The sequence below is a fragment of the Tiliqua scincoides genome, chromosome 4 (assembly GCF_035046505.1).
Source record: "Tiliqua scincoides isolate rTilSci1 chromosome 4, rTilSci1.hap2, whole genome shotgun sequence".
In the NCBI taxonomy this organism is placed as follows: domain Eukaryota; kingdom Metazoa; phylum Chordata; class Lepidosauria; order Squamata; family Scincidae; genus Tiliqua; species Tiliqua scincoides.
In genome coordinates, this window is record NC_089824.1 from 66,860,722 (window position 1) to 66,885,761 (window position 25,040).

Sequence of the window (25,040 nt, forward strand, 5' to 3'; positions counted from 1 at the left end):
CTCCTGACTTGGCTGCTCTTCCAGCACAAAAGCTGAGAACGCTTTTGTACCATCAACATGTCTTTTCATTTCATGCGGCATGCTGCTGGGCATGAATGTAGTGCTTTTGGTAGAAACAGCTAGATATGGGAAGGATTTATCTTGTTTCCCCAAAATTGAGAAGAAATCAGATCATCTTCCAAGTCAATATGAAACTCAAGAAATTTCTACCTCCTTCCTAGCAGCACTCCAACCCCAGCACGTGCCCTTCACTCATATCTCAGACTGGGAGAGTAGCGGTGGTGGTGATGAGTCGTGACTCTTGAGGCAGTGGAGTCACAATGGGGATGTGGCTGGTGTGGGCTGTACCGGGTATCACCCTTAGGTGAGGTGACACCATACTGCCCAAGGCTCCATGCAGCAATTTTCAGCCCACTCCGGGACCAGCTGTGTCACGCTCTCGCCACTATCTTGTTTTTGCCACTCTCTGGCAAGAACATGAAGCGACATGAAGCCCCGGGTCCAGACTAAGCTGAAGATTGCTGGAGGGAAGCAGTCCAGAGGTTGGCTTTTTGCATTAAAAGGAATGTAATAGCCCAGAAGGTCAGGGGAGACACGAAAATGACATTATGTCACCTCCGAACTTCAAGAACACCAAGCTCCTGCAGGTGACATGCAGGTGACATGCAAGACGACACATCTTCTTGCAGGAGTCCAGATTCCATCAGTTACTGCATTTCTGTTTCTGATGTACAGCTGCTGCTGGGTACAGCTCATCAAGTCAGAATGATGGATGGGGAGGACTCTATACATTACGCCTTGTACAAGAACAAGAAGAAAAAAGGAAGCAAAAAAACCTTCTCTACACTCACCGCTCTCCAAAACCAATGCTGTTCCCACTACTAGGTGGTAGATAAAGGGAAAATGTGAAGGGACTAGTGGAAAACGGACAGCAAATTTTTTGAGCTGAAAGAGAGCTTTGTGGGCTTTTAAACTTTGATCCTCCTTTGGAAGGGGCTTATTCTGGCCTCAAAGTCATTTATAAGTCCAAGCTTGGAGAACTTTGTTAGCAATAATTCTTCCCAGAGAAGTTATTCAGAGGGCAGCACTACCTCAGTCAAACACACTATGAAAAAGGGAGAGGGAGCGGGGGAGAGAGTCATGCATCGCTTCCAAGCTATCAGTATACGTTCCAGTATGGAACAGTAAGAAGCCCTAGAGATATATGTAATGATGAAAATGATTTGTCACCCAAGCTCAAGAAGTTGACTACAGCTGATCTAGAGAAACGTTTGCATTTATGAAGTCTTATTGTTTTGATGGACTAGCATTATGGATTTATTGAGAAGTATGTTTAATACCGTAGCGGCAGCTGTAAATCTGTGCTTTCTCAAGGGAAATCATGAAGTACAGGAAATCAGATATTTTTTAGAAGGCCACTGCTCTCTTGTGTAGAGTTTAAAATTTTCTGAGTACTACAAAAGAAAAAACACATCCGCTTTCTTGAAAAAAAAAATGTCCACAGAGTATTAGCTAAGTATGCTAGTCAGGGTATGAAAATTGTGTTAAGGAAAAGATGCACTTATCAATTAGGGTGGCAGAAATGCGGCACAAAAAGAAACAGGTTCCCAGGACAGATGTGAATGAAAACTTGAACAACAACAAATTTATATCCCACAAGCCCTTAATCCCTCAGCCCTAAACAAATGTCAATTTAAAAGCAGAAACGGAAAACCAAAAGATGGAAATGCTTTAATTCTATACACCTCCACTTACGCATGATGATAAGCAAGCTTGATATGGCAAGTATTTGCAATTAACTGTAAGGAAGTTCCTCAACAAGACACCAAGATCAATGCATTTCAAAATATTAGCTTTTTTTATTGCAGGCACAAGCACTAGAACTGACACCAAACCGCTAGAATCAGACTGCCGGATTGACTCTTTGGGTTTGTGTGTATCTAAAACTTGCACACATTCTCCAGTTAATTTACTGAGTTCCACAGCTGTTTGACAAGTGCAGGGCCGGTATTTCTTGCATCTTTCTCTCACTATGCCCGCATTGATACTAATAATCTTGATAATAGTATTGAGTGTTCTTGTGATAGCTTTATTGGTCAAACAACATGATACTGTATACTTTGTATCAGGTTACCTGTGGGGGGGGGGTTTTGAACCCCACAGGCATCCTTGAGATAATGGAACATCTGATTCCTTGCCCCAGGCAAGTATCCACTGCCCCGATGGGTCTACCCAGATCTCTGCCAGCTGTTTTGGTGGGGCACGTCTGAGTGGACCCAAGTAGGTGGATCAAGGCCAGGAAGGGGAATAGGGTATCAACAGAGCCACTGCCACCAATAACCACACTGTTCCTGCCTTGATCACACATTCCTTCCAACCCATTCCTCCCCACCCTGTTCTGTCCACCGCCTGTCCCCACAGCCACCTTACCTCATGCCAGCGGATGGCAGCCTGGCTGTCTGCCCACGTGCTTGGTTGTCCCCGATTGCACAGATAGCCTTGTTGCACTGGCTGGCAGCACCAGAGCACATAATAATGTTACATGTTTTCAGGCAGAATCCATGCTCTTCCACCCGGATCACACTGGCTCCACTGGTAGAACATGTGCTCTACTGGCAGTTAGGTTGAATTGGGACGCCCTTCATATGAATGAAATGTGGTTTTTGAACTCCATAGCATGACAGTTCACACTTCTCACAGCCTGCCACCATCTTAGCACACTCAAGCTTGATATTCCATGTCAATAGCAGTTCATCTGGCAGGGCAGGAAATTCCTTGCTTTTCTGCCAGTGGGCGTGCAAGCATATAATATGTGGCCAGGCTATGTCTTTCCTGATATATCACTATATGGGTATATAACCCATTTATAACTCTATACGCAACCCAATACAGTGAAGTAAGCCAAATAGTGGAGTCCCCCCATATCTGCAGGAGATCTGTTCCAGCTCCCCTCCTGTGGATATGGAAACCACAGAATGGGGAACCACATAAGTGCAATGCTCCATGCTCCGCCCTGCCCATTACCTTTTCTTCATTAACAAGCAGTCATGTTTCTTACTTTAACAGACATTACAAGAGGAACATGGCAGGCAAGTAGGCAGTAAGTATGCTAGGGAGAAGAGAAGAGAAGAAATGAATATTAGCAGTTTCTCCTTCCTGTTCAGACAATGTCCCCCTAGCATGCAGGCTGCCTACTAGTTGCTTTCCTCTTGTAGCATCTGTATACGCAAGAAACATGATGGCTTGTTAATGAAGAAGGTAATGGACATAGGGGATACTGGGGTGTGGGGTTGCATAGAGAACAGCAGATAACTGAAATTGTGAACACCAGATCTGTAGATATGAGGGGATGCCCCATATTAAGATTAACATTCATTTAGATCCACCACAACCATTTCCCTTTCAGTTATGCTAATCCTCATCTGCAGAGAATCCAAAATATCAGCCATCCTAAAATAAAACAATGTACGTGTTGCAGAAGGTAGTAAGAGAAGCATAGGGCTTCAACATAAAAACAATCAAGTTTCAACATAAAGAAAGATGCACATAAAGACATGTACATATACAGGCAAAAATTCAAGGTTCTAATCCTATTCCTAGAAACTCTGGTCCAGGGGCAAATAAGGTTGCACAGAAGGATTCCAGAAGAGTAATGCAATTTGTGTCATCTTTCCAGTACAAAGAATCAACCACAGATTTAGCAGCTGTTTCAAGTTCTGCAGCATCAGTAGTTGCCAGTTGTCCATGTTCACTGATGGCCCATCATGCAGAACCTAGGGTTTTTGATGATAATGCTGGGACAGCTTTTCTAGTAGCAAGTACTGGGGCACCAGTACCCTCCCTGGTAAGAAGAAAGATTCTGCCTCTCCTGGTAGGCACTGGATGTTGTGGAAGATGTATAAACTACATGTGTCTACATGAACAAACATGAACAAAATATATGCATGACTTCCCTTCAGAATATCAAAGTTCAGATTCATAGAGATCTAAGATGAAATGGTTGAAGTAATAAGATTAACACAACTGCACTTGTGAAGCATCTAATGGTCTGTTATCTTCTATTACTCAACTGAATGTTACCATGAAACAAGCAGAAGTAATGAATTTTTCCTCCAAAAATCTTTTGGCTGACTACAGAATGAATTCCTTCCACTCTCAAACAATTCTGGAATAAAATACGATCCACAGTGAATTCTGCAATCTTCTCAGTGCATGTTCAGTGGCACATGATAAAACTCCACTGGAAACAAAGAGACATCCTAGGCTTCATATTCTCTTCAGCATGCCAAAGGCATAGGAAGAGCATACTATTTGGGCGCAATCTTGCGCTGGAAGAGGCAAGCCAAGAGGCTTGCACTGTACCCAGCGCTGGATAGATGCCCAAAGGGGCTCAGCCAGAGGTAAGGGGAAACTCTTCCCCTTACCGCTGGGTAAGCCACTGCAGCCCCTATGTGTCTCCTCGAATTTGCGCCACCTCCGCGGTGAGCAGAGCGGCTTGAAGCCGCTCCATGCTGCTCGGGAATGGAGTTGGGATCCAGCATAACAGCATGACCTCTGAGGGCCTCAGAAACCCCCAGGATATGACTGGAGAACACCTCTGGTTGTGTCTGGGACCTCAGGTCCAGCACTCCACCATGGGCTTGAAACCCACGATTAGTTAAACCATAGATACTGAATCCACAGATATGGAGCCTGGACCTATAAATACAGTTGGCCTACATTAAAGAGACAGTGTTGGATTTAAGAATGTTTTGACTATAAGCGATTTTAGCTCTACATGCCAGCTTAGGAACATAACCCTAGTAGTATTAAGATGTGGACCAACCGTAATTGTTTTTACAATACCAACTTTTGTTCCCTGGGTGAAGCTCAGTTCCATTTAGACCAGGGGTGCCCAAACCCCAGCCCTGGGGCCAGTTGTGGCCCTCAAGGACTCTCAATCTGGCCCTCAGGGAGACCCCAGTTTCCAAAGAGCCTCTGGCCCTTTGGAGACTTGCTGGAGCCCTCACTGGTCTGATGCAACTGCTCTCAGCCTGAAGGCCCTGCTAACTGGGTAAGAGGCACTTTCTTCAAGTGGGTGCTCCTCTTTTTAGCAGGGGGAGAATAACTGACCCACCTCACCCCAGCATTGTCTTTGGTGTTTTGTTTTTTTGCAACTTTTTAGATTGTGAGCCCTTTTGGGACAGGGAACCATTAGTTATTTGATTTTACTCTGTAAACCGCTTTGTGAGCTTTTTTGTCGAAAAGGGTATATAAATACTGTTAAAAATGATCTCTAATATATTCATTTATGTAAATTTATTCAAATTTGAAATGTAAATTAATTCTTTTTTTCTGGCCCCCGACACAGTGTCAGAGAGATCATGTGACCCTCCTGCCAAAAAGTTTGAACACCCCTGATTTAGACCAACAATGCAAGACTACATTGTGCACATATTTGTTTGCACTATTACAACATTTAAATGTACAATCATTTGTACAAATGTTGTAAATGATTTATCTTGGTTTGAGTCTCAAGCTCAAAATCCAAATTTCCCAATATTTCTGCAAAGCCCCTGGCAGTATACCGATTTATTTATATTTATATGATTTCATATCAATTCTGCCTCCTCTCCTCCTGATGTTTGTATGTTGCAGTTGTCGTTGTTGTCTGTCCCCCCCAACACACACACATCATTTTTGTTTCTAAAGACAGGCAGTGCAGTTGTCTACAGCATTGGTGACATACACATCACTGAAGCCAAATACAAACACAGATGGTTTCCACCAACTGAAGGAATTGAGAATATAATGTGCCATCTAAGGCCACTGCCTTGCAGATTCCAAGAGAGGAAAATGAAGATAAAAAGAAATCTGATTATTCCAGATGAATAAGAATGATCAGCTTAGAGCACAGCCTCTCTCTGTCTGGAACTCTGTCTGCTGCACTACAAAATTGACTCACCGCAGAAAACTGTTCTGAGTTACAGATACCCTCCAACCATTTGTCTGGGTAGACAGGAGAAAACTGCATTGCATGACACTGGGGAGAAATCGGTCGAGACAAGAGTTTTCTAAGTGCTCTCTGCACTTTTGCAGTGCAGAGCTAGGTTTAAGAAACCATCCAGCAAGATCACTTCCTCTAATATTTCTAGTTACCTGAACTACAAAGTGCAAAGGTTAACTAAAATATTAGAAAAATAAAAGCTACATACTACGTGACGTCAAACATCAAGCTGAAGAGCTCAGTCTCAATTCAAGAAATCTACCAGCATAGTAGCCAAGCATCAATGGAATGCAAAAGTAATAGTTTTCATGGCAAGTTTACACACTTGTAAATTTAAAAGCAGCATGGATTCCCACATACCTCAGCCATACATCCACATGGTGGAGGTATAATATGCACTATCTTCCCTCCCCTCCCCTATATGCCTAACACCATGTGCAGGAAACCACATAGGAGCCCATGCATGCAATAGTATAATTTGTGCATTTTTTCCTCAGTGATGAAAGATTTCACAAATTATGTCATCATGTAAATAAACCTTTGCGTAAAGCATCTGGTTTGTATATGTGGTGGTGATGGTAGGACCATACACTGCACACAGATTGGTGCACCAAAGTGTAAATCAGGCCCAAATCAGAGTAGTAATTATAGTTTGTATATGAACTCAACTTGTGTGAGTTGCAACTATTGACAAGAATACCTGGTATTTCTTTAGTATTTCTATTGACAAAAAAACCTGGTAAAAGAAAAATGAAATGATGCACATATACAACAAATTACAGGTAGCATTCTGTATCCGTGGGGGATCTACCAAACCTGTGGATAAGTAAATCCATAGGTTGCAGCTACCATAGGACTTCTGGGTGTGACCAGACAAGTCTTCCTCTTGCGTTGGGAGGGAAGTGTTCTGTAGTATGAGAGGCCACTTGTGGCCTGCCAGAGCCTTTTTCACTAAACAAGAAGTGTCTTCCAGAAGGCTCCAGCAGACTTTGTGAGGTGCAGGGAGGTCGTGTGTAACCTCCCAGCACCTCAAAACACCTCCCTCCCAACACAACTGGAAGACTCTTTCAGTCATCACCAGAAGTACAGTGAGACTCTCCTGACCTGCACTGGGTCAAATCCGCAGATAAGAAAAGTCAACCTGTTTTCTACCCTCTCCTTTTATTAGAAGTGTTCTTTGAAGGAGACAGCTCTAATCAAAGCCAGGACCCTCCAAAGCACTCCAATCAGAGTGCTTCTTGAGAAAGAACTCTGAAAATGGAAAACACACAGATCTTGAGCTGTCTCTTCTGCTCTGCCTGCGTCTCTCTGGGAAGCTTGCAGTGAATGTTTTCAGGAGTTTTTGGTGTGTTCTTTAAATCAATGCATTCCTTCCTATTCCATTGTTCTTAAATTATATGTTCCTCCCCATCAAAATCGTGCTGTTGGTTGTGGATGTGATTTATTTATATCTTTCTCTGTTTGTTCACAGGACCCAGACCTAGACCTATTATTTCAACAGCTACTTGAAGCCAACAATCCCAGATCACCCCCCTCTCTGTCCCTATATTAGTTTTGCTTTGATTCTTACAGCATAATCCTATGCATGTTTATTCAAAAATAAGTTCTGCTATGTTCAACAGAACTTACTCCAAGATAAGTACAGTCTGTTCTCGTTATCCGCTAGAGTTAGGCTCCTGGAAAACCTAGTGGACAGCGAATTTGCAGATTACAAAACGTTGATCCTATGGGATCAATGGGGTTAGGTACAAGGGGTACACATGGGGGGAAGGAGTACCTTCCCTGCCATCAGAAGAATCCAGCAGACACCCTCAGGAAGCCAGCAGAGTTCAGCAGGAAGTGCCAAAATATATCTGAATGCTGAAGAGATCTTCTAGAGTAGTGGTTTTCAACCACTGTGCCGCAGCACACTAGTGTGCCATGCGGCAGCCTCAGGTGTGCCATAGGGCCAGAGGAGGCAGGCAGCAGCCACAGGCGGAGAAGCAGCTGCTTTGACCCTCACATGGCAGGCGGAAAAAGAAGCAGCCACAGCTGCTTTGCATCTCCTGCTGCTGGGCAAGAGGAAGGCTGCAACCCAATCCTCATTTACCTGGAAGTAAGCCCCGTTGACTATTATGGGGCTTACTTCTGAGTAGACACGCCTAGGATTGGGTATCAAGTCCTTTGTTGTCTGGCCTGCGTGCTGATTGGGCAGAGAGAGAAGCCTGGAGGAGGTCTGGGCGGAGTGAGAGCGAAATACAGGAAATATTCTGAAATATTTTTTTCTGAAATACAGGAGCAGGCAATTGTGGGGGGGGGGGAGAATGTGAGGCGAGTGATTCTGGACCTTTGGAAGGTGTGGATGAGTGAGGAGAGGGACAGTAGGAGAGGTGCTAAGGGGGGAATGTGCCTGTGAGGGGGGTGGGGTGGGGGAGAGAGAAATGCCAATTGAAATAACCCCTTTGAAATAACCTGTAGAAACTTCCACCAGCCATTTTAAAGGGGTCTGTACTGGTCACAGGCATCATTCTGAAGGTCCCTGCAGCCTCTGGAAGGTCAACTAACATAAACAAAATCAGGGGCATGGACAAGGAGAGAAGGTAGCAATTCTGCCCTTTGCGCATAAGCGAATTTGTATCTAAAGAGAACTAACTGTATACATAGGATTGCAGCTTTAAACTACAATAAACAGAAGTATTGCATTTCCTTAGGATCACCAATTGTTGTTATCTTCCTGAAATTTTTCAGGGAATTATCCTAGTGTCCGCTCTGTTTTTTGTGTTATTTTAGTGCAAACTGGGGACAAAAAAATTAGTTATAACTTCAAACCTCTAATATGGTTTTTTCAGATAACTTCTTAACCTCTTGCCTTATCTTTTTGAAATTTAGCAGAGATCTCATCTATGGATATCACTACATTACTTACGAGTTTCATGCAAATGGGCCACAAAAACAGCCGCCATAGCAGCAGAAATCTTTCTAAATTATCAAAGTTCAGTTGGCCCTAGAATGAAAACTCTAACACCCATCTGGATATTTAGTAGGGTGTGCCCCCCTATAAAGGACTTCCAACCCTGTAAATTGCATCCAGTTCTGAAAAGTAATTATTAGAAATTGCAATGCACTGAATTTGCCCATTGAAATCCATGGGAAAAAAACTATCAATATTAAAATAAAGCAATCATCCGAACCGGGTGCAAAGCAAAGCAAATTGTTAAAATGAGCCAGCAAAATGTATCAGGCCACGAAATGAAGCCATGAAGTAATTTTTGAAACAAATAATTAGTTTTTGTGCATCTCTACATATTATAAAATGGCAAGTAGTAAGCTATAAAAGAGGAGTAAACTACTTGTAGTCAAGGATAATTTGTGCTGTGAAAGACATAAGAACATAAGAACAGCCCCACTGGATCAGGCCATAGGCCCATCTAGTCCAGCTTCCTGTATCTCACAGCGGCCCACCAAATGCCCCAGGGAGCACACCAGATAACAAGAGACCTCGTCCTGGTGCTCTCCCCTACATCTGGCATTCTGATGTAACCCATCCAGTTACATCAAGAGATTCAACACAGTCTCTAAATGCCCAATCCTATCTTTTTCCCCACTGTAGCACACAGCTGGGACAAAATGGGGCTGCGCAGTTTGCTGTTGGGGGGGGGGGCAGATCAGGAGGCTTGGAAAGGAAAAACAGAAAATATTTTCTTTTCCCTTAACTGTCTGTAAGCCTCCCAGTTGCCAATGGGTCTCCTCAGAACTCCTCAGAACAGCTCTTTAGCTGGCTCAGATTCAAGGAGACAAAGGAGGAGGTATCAGCTGCTTCCAGAAGGACTATCATCCAGGGAAAGTCACCAGCACTGGGTGCCATCCCCTCCAACATACCTCCCCCCTCCCCCCATTCTGCTCCATTTTGTCCCCCTGTCCCGTTCCACCTTCCCTATCAACATACTAGAGTTGGCAGACTTTCCTCACCCCACCTCTGTGCTTAGCCCGCTCTGTCCTCTCCAGCAGTGTTCTGGAAGCACCCAGTCTCATGCACTGCTGGAGTGTCATTTGTGATGGCCATAAAGCAGCTGCTGCTGCCAGAGTGCTCGTTCCAGCAGTGGTCGAGCCAAATAGGATTGGAATGGGAAACTTTTGCTTTTTAAAAACAAGGTGTTTAAGGAAAGCATATAAGCTTTTAAAGTATTGGCGTGCAGATCTTAATTATTTTAGTCCTGTAGAGAATAGCAGAGTCACTGAGTTAGAAAGAACCTACAAGATCATTGAGTCCAACCCCCTGACAGTGCAAGCCATCCACAATTACAACATACTTGATAGAGTGCTATGCAGCCTCTGCTTAAAGATCTGTAATGATGGAGAGTCTTCCACCTGCCAAGGTAGACTGTTCTACTTCTGAACCGTTCTTATCATCAGGAAATTCTTCCTAGGCTTTAAACAAAATCTCTCTTACTGTAATTTAATCCTACTTGTCCTGATCCTACTTTGTGATGAAAGCCTTTGTCTATTGTCTGTTTCAAACTCTATTACTATGGAGCAAACATATGTCTTTGTGGATTGGAGACCTTCCTCCTGTCTGGAATAGCTAGTCCAAGATTGTCAGGCACCTGCCATTGGGTAGCCAAACCTGTCAGTCTTATTTAATAGGTAGGATGTAGTGACCAGGTGGGCCTCACCCAGGTTGCCCAGACACCTTTTTTCCAGAATACATCCTCTTTTTTTAGCCTTGTGTCCTGCAATGTCTTCCTTTACCCTTCATAAGAACATAAGAACATAAGAACAGCCCCACTGGATCAGGCCATAGGCCCATCTAGTCCAGCTTCCTGTATCTCACAGCGGCCCACCAAATGCCCCAGGGAGCACACCAGATAACAAGAGACCTCATCCTGGTGCTCTCCCCTACATCTGGCATTCTGACTTAACCCATTCCTAAAATCAGGAGGTTGCGCATACACATCATGGCTTGTACCCCATAATGGATTTTTCCTCCAGAAACTCGTCCAATCCCCTTTTAAAGGCGTCTAGGCTAGACGCCAGCACCACATCCTGTGGCAAGGAGTTCCACAGACCGACCACGCGCTGAGTAAAGAAATATTTTCTTTTGTCTGTCCTAACCCGCCCAACACTCAATTTTAGTGGATGTCCCCTGGTTCTGGTATTATGTGAGAGTGTAAAGAGCATCTCCCTATCCACTCTGTCCATCCCCTGCATAATTTTGTATGTCTCAATCATGTCCCCCCTCAAGCGTCTCTTCTCTAGGCTGAAGAGGCCCAAACGCCGTAGCCTTTCCTCATAAGGAAGGTGCCCCAGCCCCGTAATCATCTTAGTCGCTCTCTTTTGCACCTTTTCCATTTCCACTATGTCTTTTTTGAGATGCGGCGACCAGAACTGGACACAATACTCCAGGTGTGGCCTTACCATAGATTTGTACAACGGCATTATAATACTAACCATTTTGTTCTCAATACCCTTCCTAATGATCCCAAGCATAGAATTGGCCTTCTTCACTGCCGCCGCACATTGGGTCGACACTTTCATCGACCTGTCCACCACCACCCCAAGATCTCTCTCCTGATCTGTCACAGACAGCTCAGAACCCATCAGCCTATATCTAAAGTTTTGATTTTTTGCCCCAATGTGCATGACTTTACACTTACTGACATTGAAGCGCATCTGCCATTTTGCTGCCCATTCTGCCAGTCTGGAGAGATCCTTCTGGAGCTCCTCACAATCACTTCTGGTCTTTACCACTCGGAAAAGTTTGGTGTCGTCTGCAAACTTAGCCACTTCACTGCTCAACCCTGTCTCCAGGTCATTTATGAAGAGGTTGAAAAGCACTGGTCCCAGGACAGATCCTTGGGGCACACCGCTTTTCACCTCTCTCCATTGTGAAAATTGCCCATTGACACCCACTCTCTGCTTCCTGGCCTCCAACCAGTTCTCAATCCACGAGAGGACCTGTCCTCTAATTCCCTGACTGTGGAGTTTTTTCAGTAGCCTTTGGTGAAGGACCGTGTCAAACGCCTTCTGAAAGTCCAGATATATAATGTCCACGGGTTCTCCCGCATCCACATGCCTGTTGACCTTTTCAAAGAATTCTATAAGGTTTGTGAGGCAAGACTTACTTCAATGTCTTTACTTCAATGTCATCCTTTACCCTGTGAGCAAGCCCTGCAGGCAGCAAATAGTCTTCTTGTAATTTAATAAATTATATGTAATATAGTTTTAAATTTAATAATAAGCAGTGTAGTGTTTAAATTAACCATACAAATTCAATATATGAGTGTTTTTAATTTTCATTTTGTCATGTCCTACATTTTTCTTGGGTGCCCTACATTTTGGGGTGCCATGTCCTCTTTCGTGGTTATGACATCTGGTCACCCTGGCCTCACTCCTCAAATCAGATGTCTTGATGATATCTTCCACGAAATTATTTAGTTCCAGTGACACAGGAAATTCATGGATACCTTATGCTGGTACATGGAAGCATGTTCACTTACTCTTCCATTATAGATTCATTGGACAAATGTAAGTTGCCTAGGACTTTTTCTAGGTAGATTGGGGTCAGGGCATTTTTCTGGTTTCATTTGCTCTCTTTTTCTCCAAGCTAGTTCGCAACCTTCCCTTTAACTCAGCAATGCATGGGGGAAGGGTGGGAGAGTCCTTGGGCTGAGTTTTTTTTTGAGAATCATCCCAGCTCTGCCTGCTGGGTAATACTGTGTATGGCATCCATTTGATCAATATTTTTCATTGTGCTTTCCACCCAGATTTAGGCAGTTTCCATCAGCCTGCTTGTACTTTTACTACTCATCATTTTATTCCCCCTTGTTGTTTAATTCCTTTTCCTTTTAGACCTTTCAACCTTTTTCATCTCACAGAACACTAATAAGGTACAAAAACTGTCAAGGTACACCATCAGTTTTTGGACAACTAACAAGGCGCGCCATGCTATTAGTGGGCAGCTCACATCTCCCAATGGCCCCACTAATAAATGACCCTCCCCCAAACTCCTATGGCACACCTGCAGACCATTTGCAGCACACTAGTGTGCCACAGCACAGTGATTGAAAATGGCTGTTTTAGACTTTTAATAGACTAGTTACATTTTGACCCTTTGTCGGCCTAGTCCAAGCTCATAGACAATTCAGCGAGTGGTCATGTCTCTTTGCCTTGCAGATGCTTCTATGGATTTGATTTTCAGAAAGAACCACTAGGGTTCAGTGCTCTCCTGAGCTTCCCCCTCCCCTCCAGACAGCCCTCCTTTGCCTGGGAAACTGAATGATGGCAACAGATACAAACTGCCAAGGTTCTTCCCCATTCCACTGTTGACCCACTAAATGGAAAGTGTTGTTCATGCATGCTAACCAGTAGACATTACTTCTCTTGGCATTTCCAGCATTCTCTCTGGAGATTCTCCTTTTGTCTCTCCCTGACACATCCTCTGAGAAGAAATCTGGGAACAAATCTTCCACATGACAGCCCCACAGATATTTGTCGATAGTTATCTTGTCACCTCTTAACCGTCTCTTCTCCAAACATGCACAACTCTTTCAACCTTTCTTCACAGAACATCGTCTCCAGCCCTCATTCTAGTTGGCCCTGGTCCAGTTTGTCAATATCATTCTTAAACGGTGTTACCCAAAACTGGACACAATATTGACACAAAGTGTAAATGAATGAGTCTCCAGAGGCTGACTCACAGTAATGTAATGGAACTTTCCTCCCACACTGAGCTAGATATGACTGGTATTGCTACCAGGGACTCTTAGGCCATTTGAATCAAAAATTGATGTGTGAATTCCTATTGTTATAACCACATTCCAGAAAATAATTTTACTTATTTGCTCTTCTACCTTGAATACTGACATTTTACTTACCAAGGTCCTGACCCACTTGACTACAAAGGCAACTTCTGTGCTGGCTGTTTCAACAGGTGTGATACCATGGAGCTCTAGCATCTACTAGCGCTATTCACAGCCTGACTGATTCACTACATGTAAATCAATGTAAAAATGTAAATCAATGTAAAATGTAAAAACAAAACAAAACAAAAAAAAAACATTTACTGCACGCAAGTGAAGAACTCATGAGTATACCCTCCAAAGCAGTCCTTGGCCTTTGTGGTTTCTCTCCTCTGATGCTTCCCACCTGCTACTTCAGGCAACCTGTTCATTAAGGTTTCTGTTCTGAGCAGCACCACTGTAGGTTTTGAGCAGAAGCATCCAGACTTCCAGCACCCCCCATTCAAATCATTCCACTTTATTGTCCATGTTTTTGTTGCTGTTCCCTTTGGTTTTTTCACCTCCAAAACACTCCCTAAATGAAAACCATCACATAAGAAAGGCCTACATAACTCATGCCTACGTGGGTGAGACAAAGGTATGGTTAAAAAAAATCTAGCAGTTGCATGACAGGTTAATTTCTTGTTCATGGGAACACACAGGTACACGTCAGCGATGGGCAAGGTCCCTCAGTTCATTTTGGAATTCATTTGTATGTGTCTTCTGAGCTTCCCTGGAGAATGCTGAAAAAGCCTTCATGTATCATGTTTTTGTGCTTTTCCAAGAAATCACCCTCCGTTCCAGTCCACAACTCCCTATCCACTAAAAATCTTATCCCTGAGAAGGAGAATAACCCATTATAAAGGAGGCTGACTAGAGACAAGAGAATCAAGCTTGCAAGTTTTAGCCTGAATTGGAAATTCCATGTTTGAACAAGTAAAGGAGCATCATATCCCACCAGAGAGCACGGAAGTTGTAATGATGTTCCTGAGCACTGCAGAGCATCACTTCCATTGCATCAAATGGATCACTACTTCCATTCAATTTGCCCAGCTTACAGATGTACACATTTGATTCCTGTTGTGTGTACGCAACATTGGGTAGAAATGGCTTAAGGATAAAGCCTAAAGGCAGCCCTCTCCTGTCCCATGCGAGTCCCCACCACCACAGGTTACCATGTTCCTATAAGGGTTATTTTTTTGCGGGGGGGGGGGTAAGTGTGGGGGAACAGGAATGGAAGGTTAGCAGCATGGTTGAGTCTAATTATAGACTATTTTTTGTGCAACCCCCAATGAACATTCGAGACAACTGAGCTGGAAGAAAGGGCCACTTTATTAACTAGTAAGATAGTATAGAAGGAGAGGCAGAGACACCTGCAGAGGCTGTGGCAGCGAAGCACCTGTGGTGCAGAAGCTGGACCCTCAGAAGGCACCAGAATCACATCTGTCCCCCGGGCTGGGTATGCACCCAACTCCAAGCCTGGCCCCATTACAGGCAGCGCAGCTTATTCAGGTCTTCACCCCGTGAAGGGCTGAGGCAGCTGGACTGTAGGCAATCCCACTTTGAGCCGCAGAGCCTCTGACGTGGCCCTGCAGTCCCGGCCAGGGCCCCGTCCCTGCCCTCATGCCGCTGGGCCCCTGAGGACTGAAAGTGGGTTCCGCCCTGCCTATGCTGCCTGAAGGTGCACCCCAAAGTCCAGTTCACACCTTCTACCCCACACCACCTGCCATAAAGTGACCTAGGTTAGCAGGAAAAAGGAACCCCTTAACCCCCGGCAGTCTGGGGTAGGCAAAAAAACTGCCAGCCACCAGCCAATCCTGGCAGACAGCAAAAAATTCCTACCCAGCCCCAAACGGCAACCAGTAAAACTCAGACTGCTCTAGGGACAGGTGGGTGGGTGTCAGGGCTGGGCACTGATGCCCTAAGAACCCTCTGGGCCTGCCCAGCTCCCAGCCTCCCTCCATTCCCCTTTCAGGGGAAGAGACTCTTATGCTCCTGGTTGTTCCAAACAAAGTCCTGATCCGCTGCTTACATTGCATGATCGGCATACTCAAATTTAGAGGGGGTCCGAGACCAACTCATATTGGGCTAGTAGTCTGAATCTTTCTGAACTGGGAGAGTTTCAAATGCACCTTACAGGGACATTAACATTCTGTCACTGGTACCAGCATCCCTTTTCCTGGTGGGCACTGCCAGACTTGGGAGAATGAAAAAATGTTGCCTGACTATCTTGGATCAGACTGAATTTTTTTGACATGCAGTGCCATATTCTGGTATTTCATATGCATGCATGCATATGGTATTTTGGTATTTCTTCAGTCACCACTGTTATGTCACAGTCTGCCTCAATGCACTGTGTAATCAGTTCTTTCTGAAATACATGGTTAGATGGATTCATAAAAACAGGAACTGAAAGTTCTTAATAGAGGAGGAATATGCATTCATTTTCAGACTGAACAAGACCTGTTCATTTTTTTCCCCAAATATAAAAGGTCTTTCTTTTAAAGTGCTTTTCGCCTGTGTCTTACCCACTTTCTGGAAGGTGCCATTCGGAATACTAACTGTCCCCGAGTGCAGCATCTTCTGGGTAAATAAATTGGCTACCACCATGAAAAAAATGGTAACTACTTCACTAATACTCCCTCTCAAATATGAATGGGGACATGAAACACATTGGGACCACCTGAATTGGTCCAAAAATGACAGAGAAGGTCCTAAATGGGTCCAAAATGAATGTCAGCAGATGCTCTCAAAAAAGCACAACTCCACAATGACATTTTTGGCATGAATATCCCTATGAAACACTGTTGTTTATCATCACAATGCAGAAGTATATCATTACAACCATGAATTAGTTCCTCCCCCCCCCCTCAAAAAAATTTGAACATCCTGGTTCTAAATACAGCAAAGTAATTAACATGGATTTCATACTGATAGGGGAAATAATTGTGGGTTCAGAATTGATGCAGAGGTTAAATAACATGAATGGTAAGGATATGCTGTTCCACTGTACCACAGATAACTAACAGGAATAATTATTAGAACATTTCCAAAATGGCATAAATTGTCACAAGCAGCACTCCTCAGACCAAGTAATCGTAGGCAAGACTCATTCTCCCACATATCCAGAAAGCTTACTGAACTCCATCAAATACTTTGAAAGCTGCAACACTGTAGTGTGACTACAGCCACAAGTTAAAAACTTTAAATTATAATGAGATAGGAAGATATTTCATTGGAAACGTGACTGCAGATCTCCATTCCATACTCAAAAATTAAATCAGACAATTTGACAAAAGGCATAATTGGATCACTACAATTAAGATTAGGAAAATCTTTCACGGGAGTGCTTAATTGAATGCATGTTATTCTTTCCATCTCAGAATCCTTTGGCAAAACAACTAGCAGATTACTGAAATAGGAGACAGGAAAAAAAATTAACTCTATTGGATTATGTTCTTTATGAACATCAATGTTCAAAGGAAAGGTAAATAGCATAAGCAGAAATCTGAATTTTTTATATATAAGTTGAATACCTTTAAACAAACAATATATTTTGCTCAATTGGATGCATTGATGCACTCACTCCATAATATCTAGATCAGCTGCATGAAAGCATTAGGTGACTTCTAATGGCTCTTGGATAACCTATTCACACAGTGACTATGTTCAGCATGTGCATTTTTATTCCCTCTGTAAGTACACCTTGTGCACAGTGACTATGGCATTATGGAGAGAGCCAGTGTGTGATGGACATTTCAAACAACTTGGCTATTGTGTGATAATAATGTTCACTGCATGAAAAAATATAGTTACATTATCCAAGCCATTCATCCCTATTCAAGGCAAATGATTACAGGTTTTTTGACCATTATAAACCACTCTAGAGCTGTAAGCACAGATGGTGCATATCACACTATAGAAAAGCATAGATTAAATTACGTGAAGAGGGTTGATATTGTCTGAAAGATATAAAAGGAAAACAGACATCTTCCTGTTTCCACTAGCCTTGCCTCTTTAAATTACGTTATATAAATAAAAAACACATAATTTTTCTATTGCGACATTTTGTATGTAATTGTATAATGATACAGTATAAATGACACAAGGTCTTTAAATTACGAGAGCTACTAGATTGCTAGAGTTTGTACTTACCAGGGGTGAAATTGTATCGTGCAGAAAATCCCAGAGATTCAAGTTCACCATCAGCAAAAAATTTAATCCACAGGAATCTGCCACTGGATTTTATTTTAGGTGGGTTTTGTTGTCCACAGAAACGACCGATGATTGGAGAAAAGCCAAAAGGTCCATCCCGCACTTCAATATGATCAAATTTACACTCCCAAGAAGGCTCTATGGAATACTTTTCATCGAAGTGTAATTCAATACATTGTCTTGGAGCAGCTGAAGATTAAAACATAACCATTCCGTAAGTTTAAATTCAGTTTTCATGTATTTCAAATACATTGCCTGTTTTCCAGCTATTGCACAGAGTCTTGCATTAAATTTACCTAGTCCCTATTGAAAAATTACTGTGCTCGACCTTCTTACTGTGCTTTGATGAATCTGCATGCTTGTTATTGTGAAATCCTGTGAAAAGATCTTTCTGATTTTTAAAATGATTGGATCCTATTTTAGGGCACTGGGTTTCTTTCTTTCAACACTATATGTAACGAGCGGCATGCTGGTACTCTTAAGTACCTGGGCCTGCCTGGTTTCTTCTTGTGATTTTAAATCCTTGTGTTACTTCAGAGGCTGCTCCCTGGGCTTCCTTTCAGCAGAGACTTTTGTGGAAGGAGGGAAAAAGCAGCTACTATAGGAGGTACACCTCAGAAACTTGCTAAGAGTGTATGCATAGCCTTTTATTGTCTGTTCAATGATTCTATAGTAAAAGTCAGGGCTAGCCCAGTTTAGATAGACTGAAATGAGTGCTTCATGGCAGGTTGAAAGAGACACGGAACTAATGAGAGGTGCCCCACAGGCCATGCCTGCCTCTGCCACCTCCCCTGGCTTGCTTCACCATGCACACAAATCCTCCTCCTGTTTGCTCAGAGTGAATGAGGATAGGGTGAGGGGAGCAACAATCCACCTCCTCCAGTGTCACAGCCACAAACAGCTTTAACAACAATGATGGAGAAAGAAGCAACAGGGGGGCCACAGTGATGCTGTTTTGATATCCGCACTTCCAGGAGAGTGAAATAAACAGGATCACTCTACTTCAGCCTTAGCATTCCCTCCATCTCTTTTACCAGTGTGGATGGGAAGTCGTGAAGGTGGAGCTGGAACACTCCCAATCTCTGTGGTCTGCTTGTCCTTGCAACTGTTTCTGTCTCAACCAATAGGCTGGGCAGAGCATGCTGGAAACAGAAGAGGACTCTGCTTCTAGCAGGATTCACCGGCCTCTTGGTTTGAAGAAGCAGCTGGGTGAGAACAAGCTAATGATGGTGGTAAAGGTCAAGGGGCAGGACACTCCAGTATTTGTGTGCTGAGCTGCCTTTCGTTCTTCTTGCCAGCCCAACTGCTTCCCGAAAAAGTCTCACAAGCACACTTGGAGCCCAATCTGTTTTAAAGAAGTGGCTGGCTGGGAGAGAAGGAGGAGGCATTCACAGGAGGGTGCAGACACTGTCACACAAGCAAAATTGAAACACACACACACACACAAAAAGGGGGCACAAAATTAGAATGCCAGTTCAGGCACCACTTTCATATTCGTGGGACCTGGTAAGAGATCACTGTTGAAAGCAAGATACTCTTTCTACCTTTAAAAAAATGCATATAAGAAATTCCCAGAAGGTCATTCCTTTATCTGTTTGTTACTTTATTAAGAAGGAAATATTTTTAAAGTCTCAAAGTGGAGAGGAAGCTTCTTGATGACATCATGATTGGACAACACGGCCAACTTCTGCTGCAAAATTGCAAAACCATATTTTTCTGTCCCAGAATTTGACCCTGGACAGGGGGTTAGATATACTGAACTGACTGTGATGAGGTTACGTCTAAATTTTATTTACTTACTTACAACACAGTCCTAACCTGCCCTGGAACAGGCAGGCCAGTAGATCCTGTGCTGCATCCAAGGCAGGACTGGGGCTGAAAGTGGCTCAGTCCAAGGCAAGGGGAATCATTTCCCCTTACCTGGGTAAAGCCACAGCAGCCCGAATGGGGCTACTCAGATCTGCGCCACCTCAAGAGGTGGCACAAATCCGAACAGCCCGGGACTGTCCTGGGCTGCCCAGGAACGGAGTTAGGATCCGGCATAATTTCCTAATACTTTCAAGCCAGACTGCACAGCTGGATTACATTCTATATCATAAGACAAACTGACCACTGCAAACACCAATAGATGATGAAGAATGTACTAAAGGCATTGTTAAAATTTCTGCAAGCATGAATTGTGCATATTAGGGTAAAATTTACAGTTCAACTCCTGGAATTCTCCAGACTTCAGCCTCTGAAGGTTCTTCACCTACTAGATCAGGGGTGCCCAAACCCTGGCCCGGGGGCCACTTGCGGCCCTCGGGGGCTCCCAATCAGGCCCTCAGGGAGCCCCCAGTCTCCAATGAGTCTCTGGCCCCCCGGAGACTTGCTGGAGCCCGTGCTGGCCCAACGCAACTGCTCTCAGTATGAGGGCAATTGTTCGACTCTCGCCTGAGCTGTGGGATGAGGGCTCCCTCCACTACTTGCTGTTTCAGATCTGTGATGCAGCAGTGGCAGCAAAGGAAAGGCTGGCCTTGCTTAGTTCAAGGCCTTTTATAGGCCTAGAGGTACTGCAAGACCTTCATTCGTTCATATAAGTCCCATCTCTAATAAATTCATATATGTAAATTTATTCAAATTTTAATGCAAATTAATTATTTTTTTCCCCCGGCCCCCGACACAGTGTCAGAGAGATGATGTGGCCCTCCTGCCCAAAAGTTTGGACACCCCTGTACTAGATAAAGAACCTTTTAAAAAAGAAATCTAGAAATACTAATGAATCATGAATTTTAACCCCTTATGTTCTATTCCTCACACCATAAGAATGTTTAAACTATGAATCCATTCACTTCATAGCGTATCTTTTGGATTAACAAAATAGATTGAGCTCCAGAGAAGCACTATGTGATGGCTCAAAGGATTATTTAAGAGCTTTCTGTGCCCTTTGCCAGGAAATGGGGTCACATGACAAATTAAAAGCAAGACACAGATAGAATTAAATTCCCTATTTTAGAAAACTTTATCTGTTCATCACCCAAATCCATAATAAAAGATATCTTGCCAAAAATGGAACCTAGTCCAAGAAAAATGATTAAGCCAAGTATATTGTTTCCAAGAAGTTTCTTGAACCAAATATTGTTTTGCTCCCTGTGTTTTGTAAAATGTGAGAATCAGCATTCAGTAAACATTAAACCCTCAGTGAGCCTTCTGTAAATAGAAACTATTTCAGCTGTAGCTAATTCTGAATACAAAATTCAACTGAATTTTTATCTGTATTTGGATTGTGGATCTCTATTAAATACAGTATTCATTTTAAAGAGTGCTATGTGCTTCCTTGTATCTCTGTTTCTTCAGAGTTTAAATTATATCTTAAGCTTTTGATATGCATATCATTAGATCACAAAGTATTTTGGGTGTGTTTATTAAATGCAGGATCAGAAGTATTTTGATTTAAGGTTATCTATGACACGGATTTTGCACAAATGATCTGAGAGTTGCCATATGCTAAGATGTGGTCCTTTGTTCGCAGATTCTGCAATGTAAACCTCATATGGAATATTACTTTGGAGGAAAAAACATTACATCAGAATCAGTTCCAGTCTAGCTGTGGTCAAAAGAACTTACAGTCCAGTTCCATCTAACACTACACCAGTCCTATCTAACTAACACTGCACTTTTGTGCAGAGTAGACCTGGGAAGGTAGATTGAGGCTGAGAAGGTGGAGAGGATACCAGCAGCACTTCTGCTTTCAATACCAGCTCCTCCCCGGCCTTGACTCATCCTGCTCCCATCCCATTCTCTTCCCCATTCACATACCCCCGTTACTCCTTTTTCAGTACTATTTTTCAGCCACCCCTTTCTCTTCTCAGACTTACACCAGGTATGTAATGTGGAACCTAGGAGCCCCATAAGCCACTAGAAGGCATAGGCAAGTCTCCTGATTTTGCAGGCCCCCTGATGGCCCACCCACCACCACTGGCTGCAGCACTGGCTCCACCAGTGTGGTTGCAGCAGCACCAATGGTGGAAAACAGGATTGGGCATAAAGAAAACTGTTTTATCTCCATTGCTTTTAGCAGCACATGAAAGAGATGTCCAGCTCTTCCACAGTTATCTCTGTTAGATCAAGTCTCTTATTATAATACAACACCTTCAATCTAGGATAACACTGGGCTGCACACGTACCAACAACCATGGTGGTTCCATAATACTTGCTTGTCATAGCACCCTATTGCATTCTCCCAACCAAGTTATGGCCATATGTCCTACATTTTAGGGGGAAAGAAAGGGAGATGGCATGGCCTCCAATCATTCATATTATTGGGCTGCTTCCAATATCAAATGTATTGATACATGGCAAAGTTGATGCTTCTGACAAAATCTTATTAAGGCCCTTTTTTGTAGTACAAGTCAAAGATGCAAGAAAAATTTCCTACAAATTCAGAGGCAGGGTATTGCAGCTGTCCTGTGTTGAGCTTTTATCACTTGAACTCCTAACAATCTTTTTAATTTAGGTTCTAATTACCTTTCTTCAAAGGCTCCTAATAACATGGAAAAGGCTGCTTAATGCTTGCATGTCTTGTCATCTTTTTCATCTAATTATCTTATACAAGTGCTGTCTTGAGGTTTTACATCTGCTTAAAAAGGCTCTGGGTTCTAACGGGAAGCACAGGAACAGTTGCAGTAAAATAACCCTGTACAATTAAGGCTTTAATTCTTACCAGCCTGTAATTTCATGTAGCTGACAGCTGAAGCTAAGCAAAAAAAAAAAAATCTGTTTCAGTTTAACAGAGAGTCTGGAAATGAGAGATTGATCTAAACATCTCCTCTTCATAAATGTGAGCTGCTACCATACTAATGGATTGGAATAAGCCTTGATAACTCCAGTTGCTCGGCAATTGAACAGAGGAAGCCAGGGTCATTTTTCTTTCAAAAGGAGATTCTCTGCTGCCTTTGAAGAATGCATTGTGAATACCAGGATGTGAATGGAATTAGTGAATATTATTGCTCAAGCAGATAATTACATTGATGTGCTTGGAAATAGCAAAATACCATTGCTCTTCAATGGCAGATATAGTTACAGAAAAAGAAGGAAAAATGCACTAGCTTTACAAAAATGAAGACGGCCGTCAAGAAAAACTGCTGCTGCTAATTCTGCTTTGTTTACAATAAATCCACCCTGCCCTGTAGTACTGGCATACACAAAAGGAACTGTTTCATTTGCATCCAGCTTACAGATAATTTACAGGATTCTCTGTCAATCTTAAAAACCAGGGATTTTATTGGTAGAATTACCAAGTATGCATATGATGAATTACCTTATATTTTTGGCTGAAAAGGCCCACTATACGTTACTTCTTTTTAGGTATACCTAGGATTATTTAAGTCCCAACTCATCATTATATCCTCTCGTTAGAAAGCTTCAACTGGTTGCAGCACCCTGTTGGTCTGAGTTGGCTGGAAAAGCAAATTGCCCCCATGTAATGTGTGAAATAATCCCAAGGAGAGTTGCATGGACTTCTCCATGCTTGATTCATACAGCCTGAATGGAAAAGTGTGATTCAACTAATGAGGGTCTCTAATTTGTTCTTCCAGTATTTGAACCTGCCCTAATTTACCCTGCATTCCTTGTCATTATGTTGGGCATGTCAACACAGCTACTTGGGACATGTGACGTGGGAGTGAAGGGGGAAACACAATGCTGACTTATACTGTTTGTCATAGACTAGTAGCACAATCCTAAGGTTCCACGCAGCTATCTCCGCGCCAGCTCAGAGTATCTTAAGGCATGTTTGCAGCTACTTGAGAGCTGGCTGGGCCGGTGTGAAGACCTGTGCCAGCTTGGCAGTGCCATATCCCATTCCAAGTATGGCTGGCGTGAAAGCTGGGAGAGGGCAACAGGCGGGTATGCTGAAGGTGCAGAGAGGGTGTTTTTAGGTCGGGGCGGAACAAGGGGAGGATCAGTCCTGAGAGGGAGCAGGATCAGAGACAGCGGGGCCAGGCAGCCCTATACAGGACTTCCCGGATTTGCACCAGAGACATAGCTGGCACAGATCCAAAAAGCCCCATGGGGTGGTTGGGGCTTTACATGTTAAGGGAAAATATATTCAAAGAGACCTCCAGCCACCTCCTGAGCTGCTCTAGATGCAGCGCAGGCCATGCAGCCTGGCTGTGCCAGCATAGCTGAGAATTGGGCTATTAACAAAAAACAGCTCTGTTGGGGGAAAAGAACTGGGTGGTTGCCACAGCATTTTTTGTCTGTCCTTCCTCCCTCCCCCTTTGGCACACAGCAGCAGCACTCTTGCCTATCACCATGCCATGCACAAGTGAGAATCTCATGCACAGCCTACAGGCAAAGAAAGGTATAGGGTGTTGGCAGCAGAACCAGAGGCAAGGAGGTGGGAGCTGGGGCAATTAGCCTTCTCTCCACAAGTATAGAGCATGTGCAAAACTGGCATCTGACAAACAGGTCTGTGCATTCTCCTGGATGCTTGATACTATAGCTCCTTCCTTAAGGGGCACTATCAAGTAATAGGCCTTTAGAGCTCAAGGCATCAGATTCAGACCTTTTTTAATAATTTTGTCAGACTTTGGGGGATTGTTGTGCAGCTTTGATCTATTTAGACTGCAATCCAAACATGTATAGAATTGCACTGTTATTCTGTATATTCTACCTAGGACTGCTTGTAATTTGTGCTTCTTTAAATGGGTTTTAGTGCAGTTTTACTAGTTGTTTCTTTAAGGTTTTTTTGTAACCAATCTGAGTACTCTTTTAGCCAGAAAAGTAATTAAGAAGCTTTAAAATTAAACAGCTATATCAACTCTAGGGACTAAAAAGACATTCTCCAGGATACAATACATATACAAGCTGTGGCACCCATGGCCATAAAATGTTGTGATTCCTACTAGCCTAAATAGCAGTTCAGAAGAATGTACATGGTGGGCAGAAGTGGCTATCAGACAAATCTGCCGCCTCCAACATATCTCTGACTGTAAGAAGCTGAAAATCACCAATACGAGAAAGAGGTATGGCCATGGGTGCCACAGCTTGTATATGTATTGTATCCTGGAGAATGTCTTTTTAGTCCCTAGAGTTGATAT

General features: G+C 43.3%; 1 protein-coding gene across 1 annotated transcript in view; it reads right to left on the reverse strand.

Annotated features, from left to right (window-relative positions):
- Positions 1-25,040, reverse strand: part of NETO1 (neuropilin and tolloid like 1) — a 115,112-nt gene that overhangs the window by 84,213 nt on the left and 5,859 nt on the right. The window contains exon 4 of the mRNA XM_066624442.1: positions 17,899-18,147. Coding sequence (XP_066480539.1) covers positions 17,899-18,147 — 249 coding nt within the window. The remainder of the gene's footprint in view (positions 1-17,898; positions 18,148-25,040) is intronic.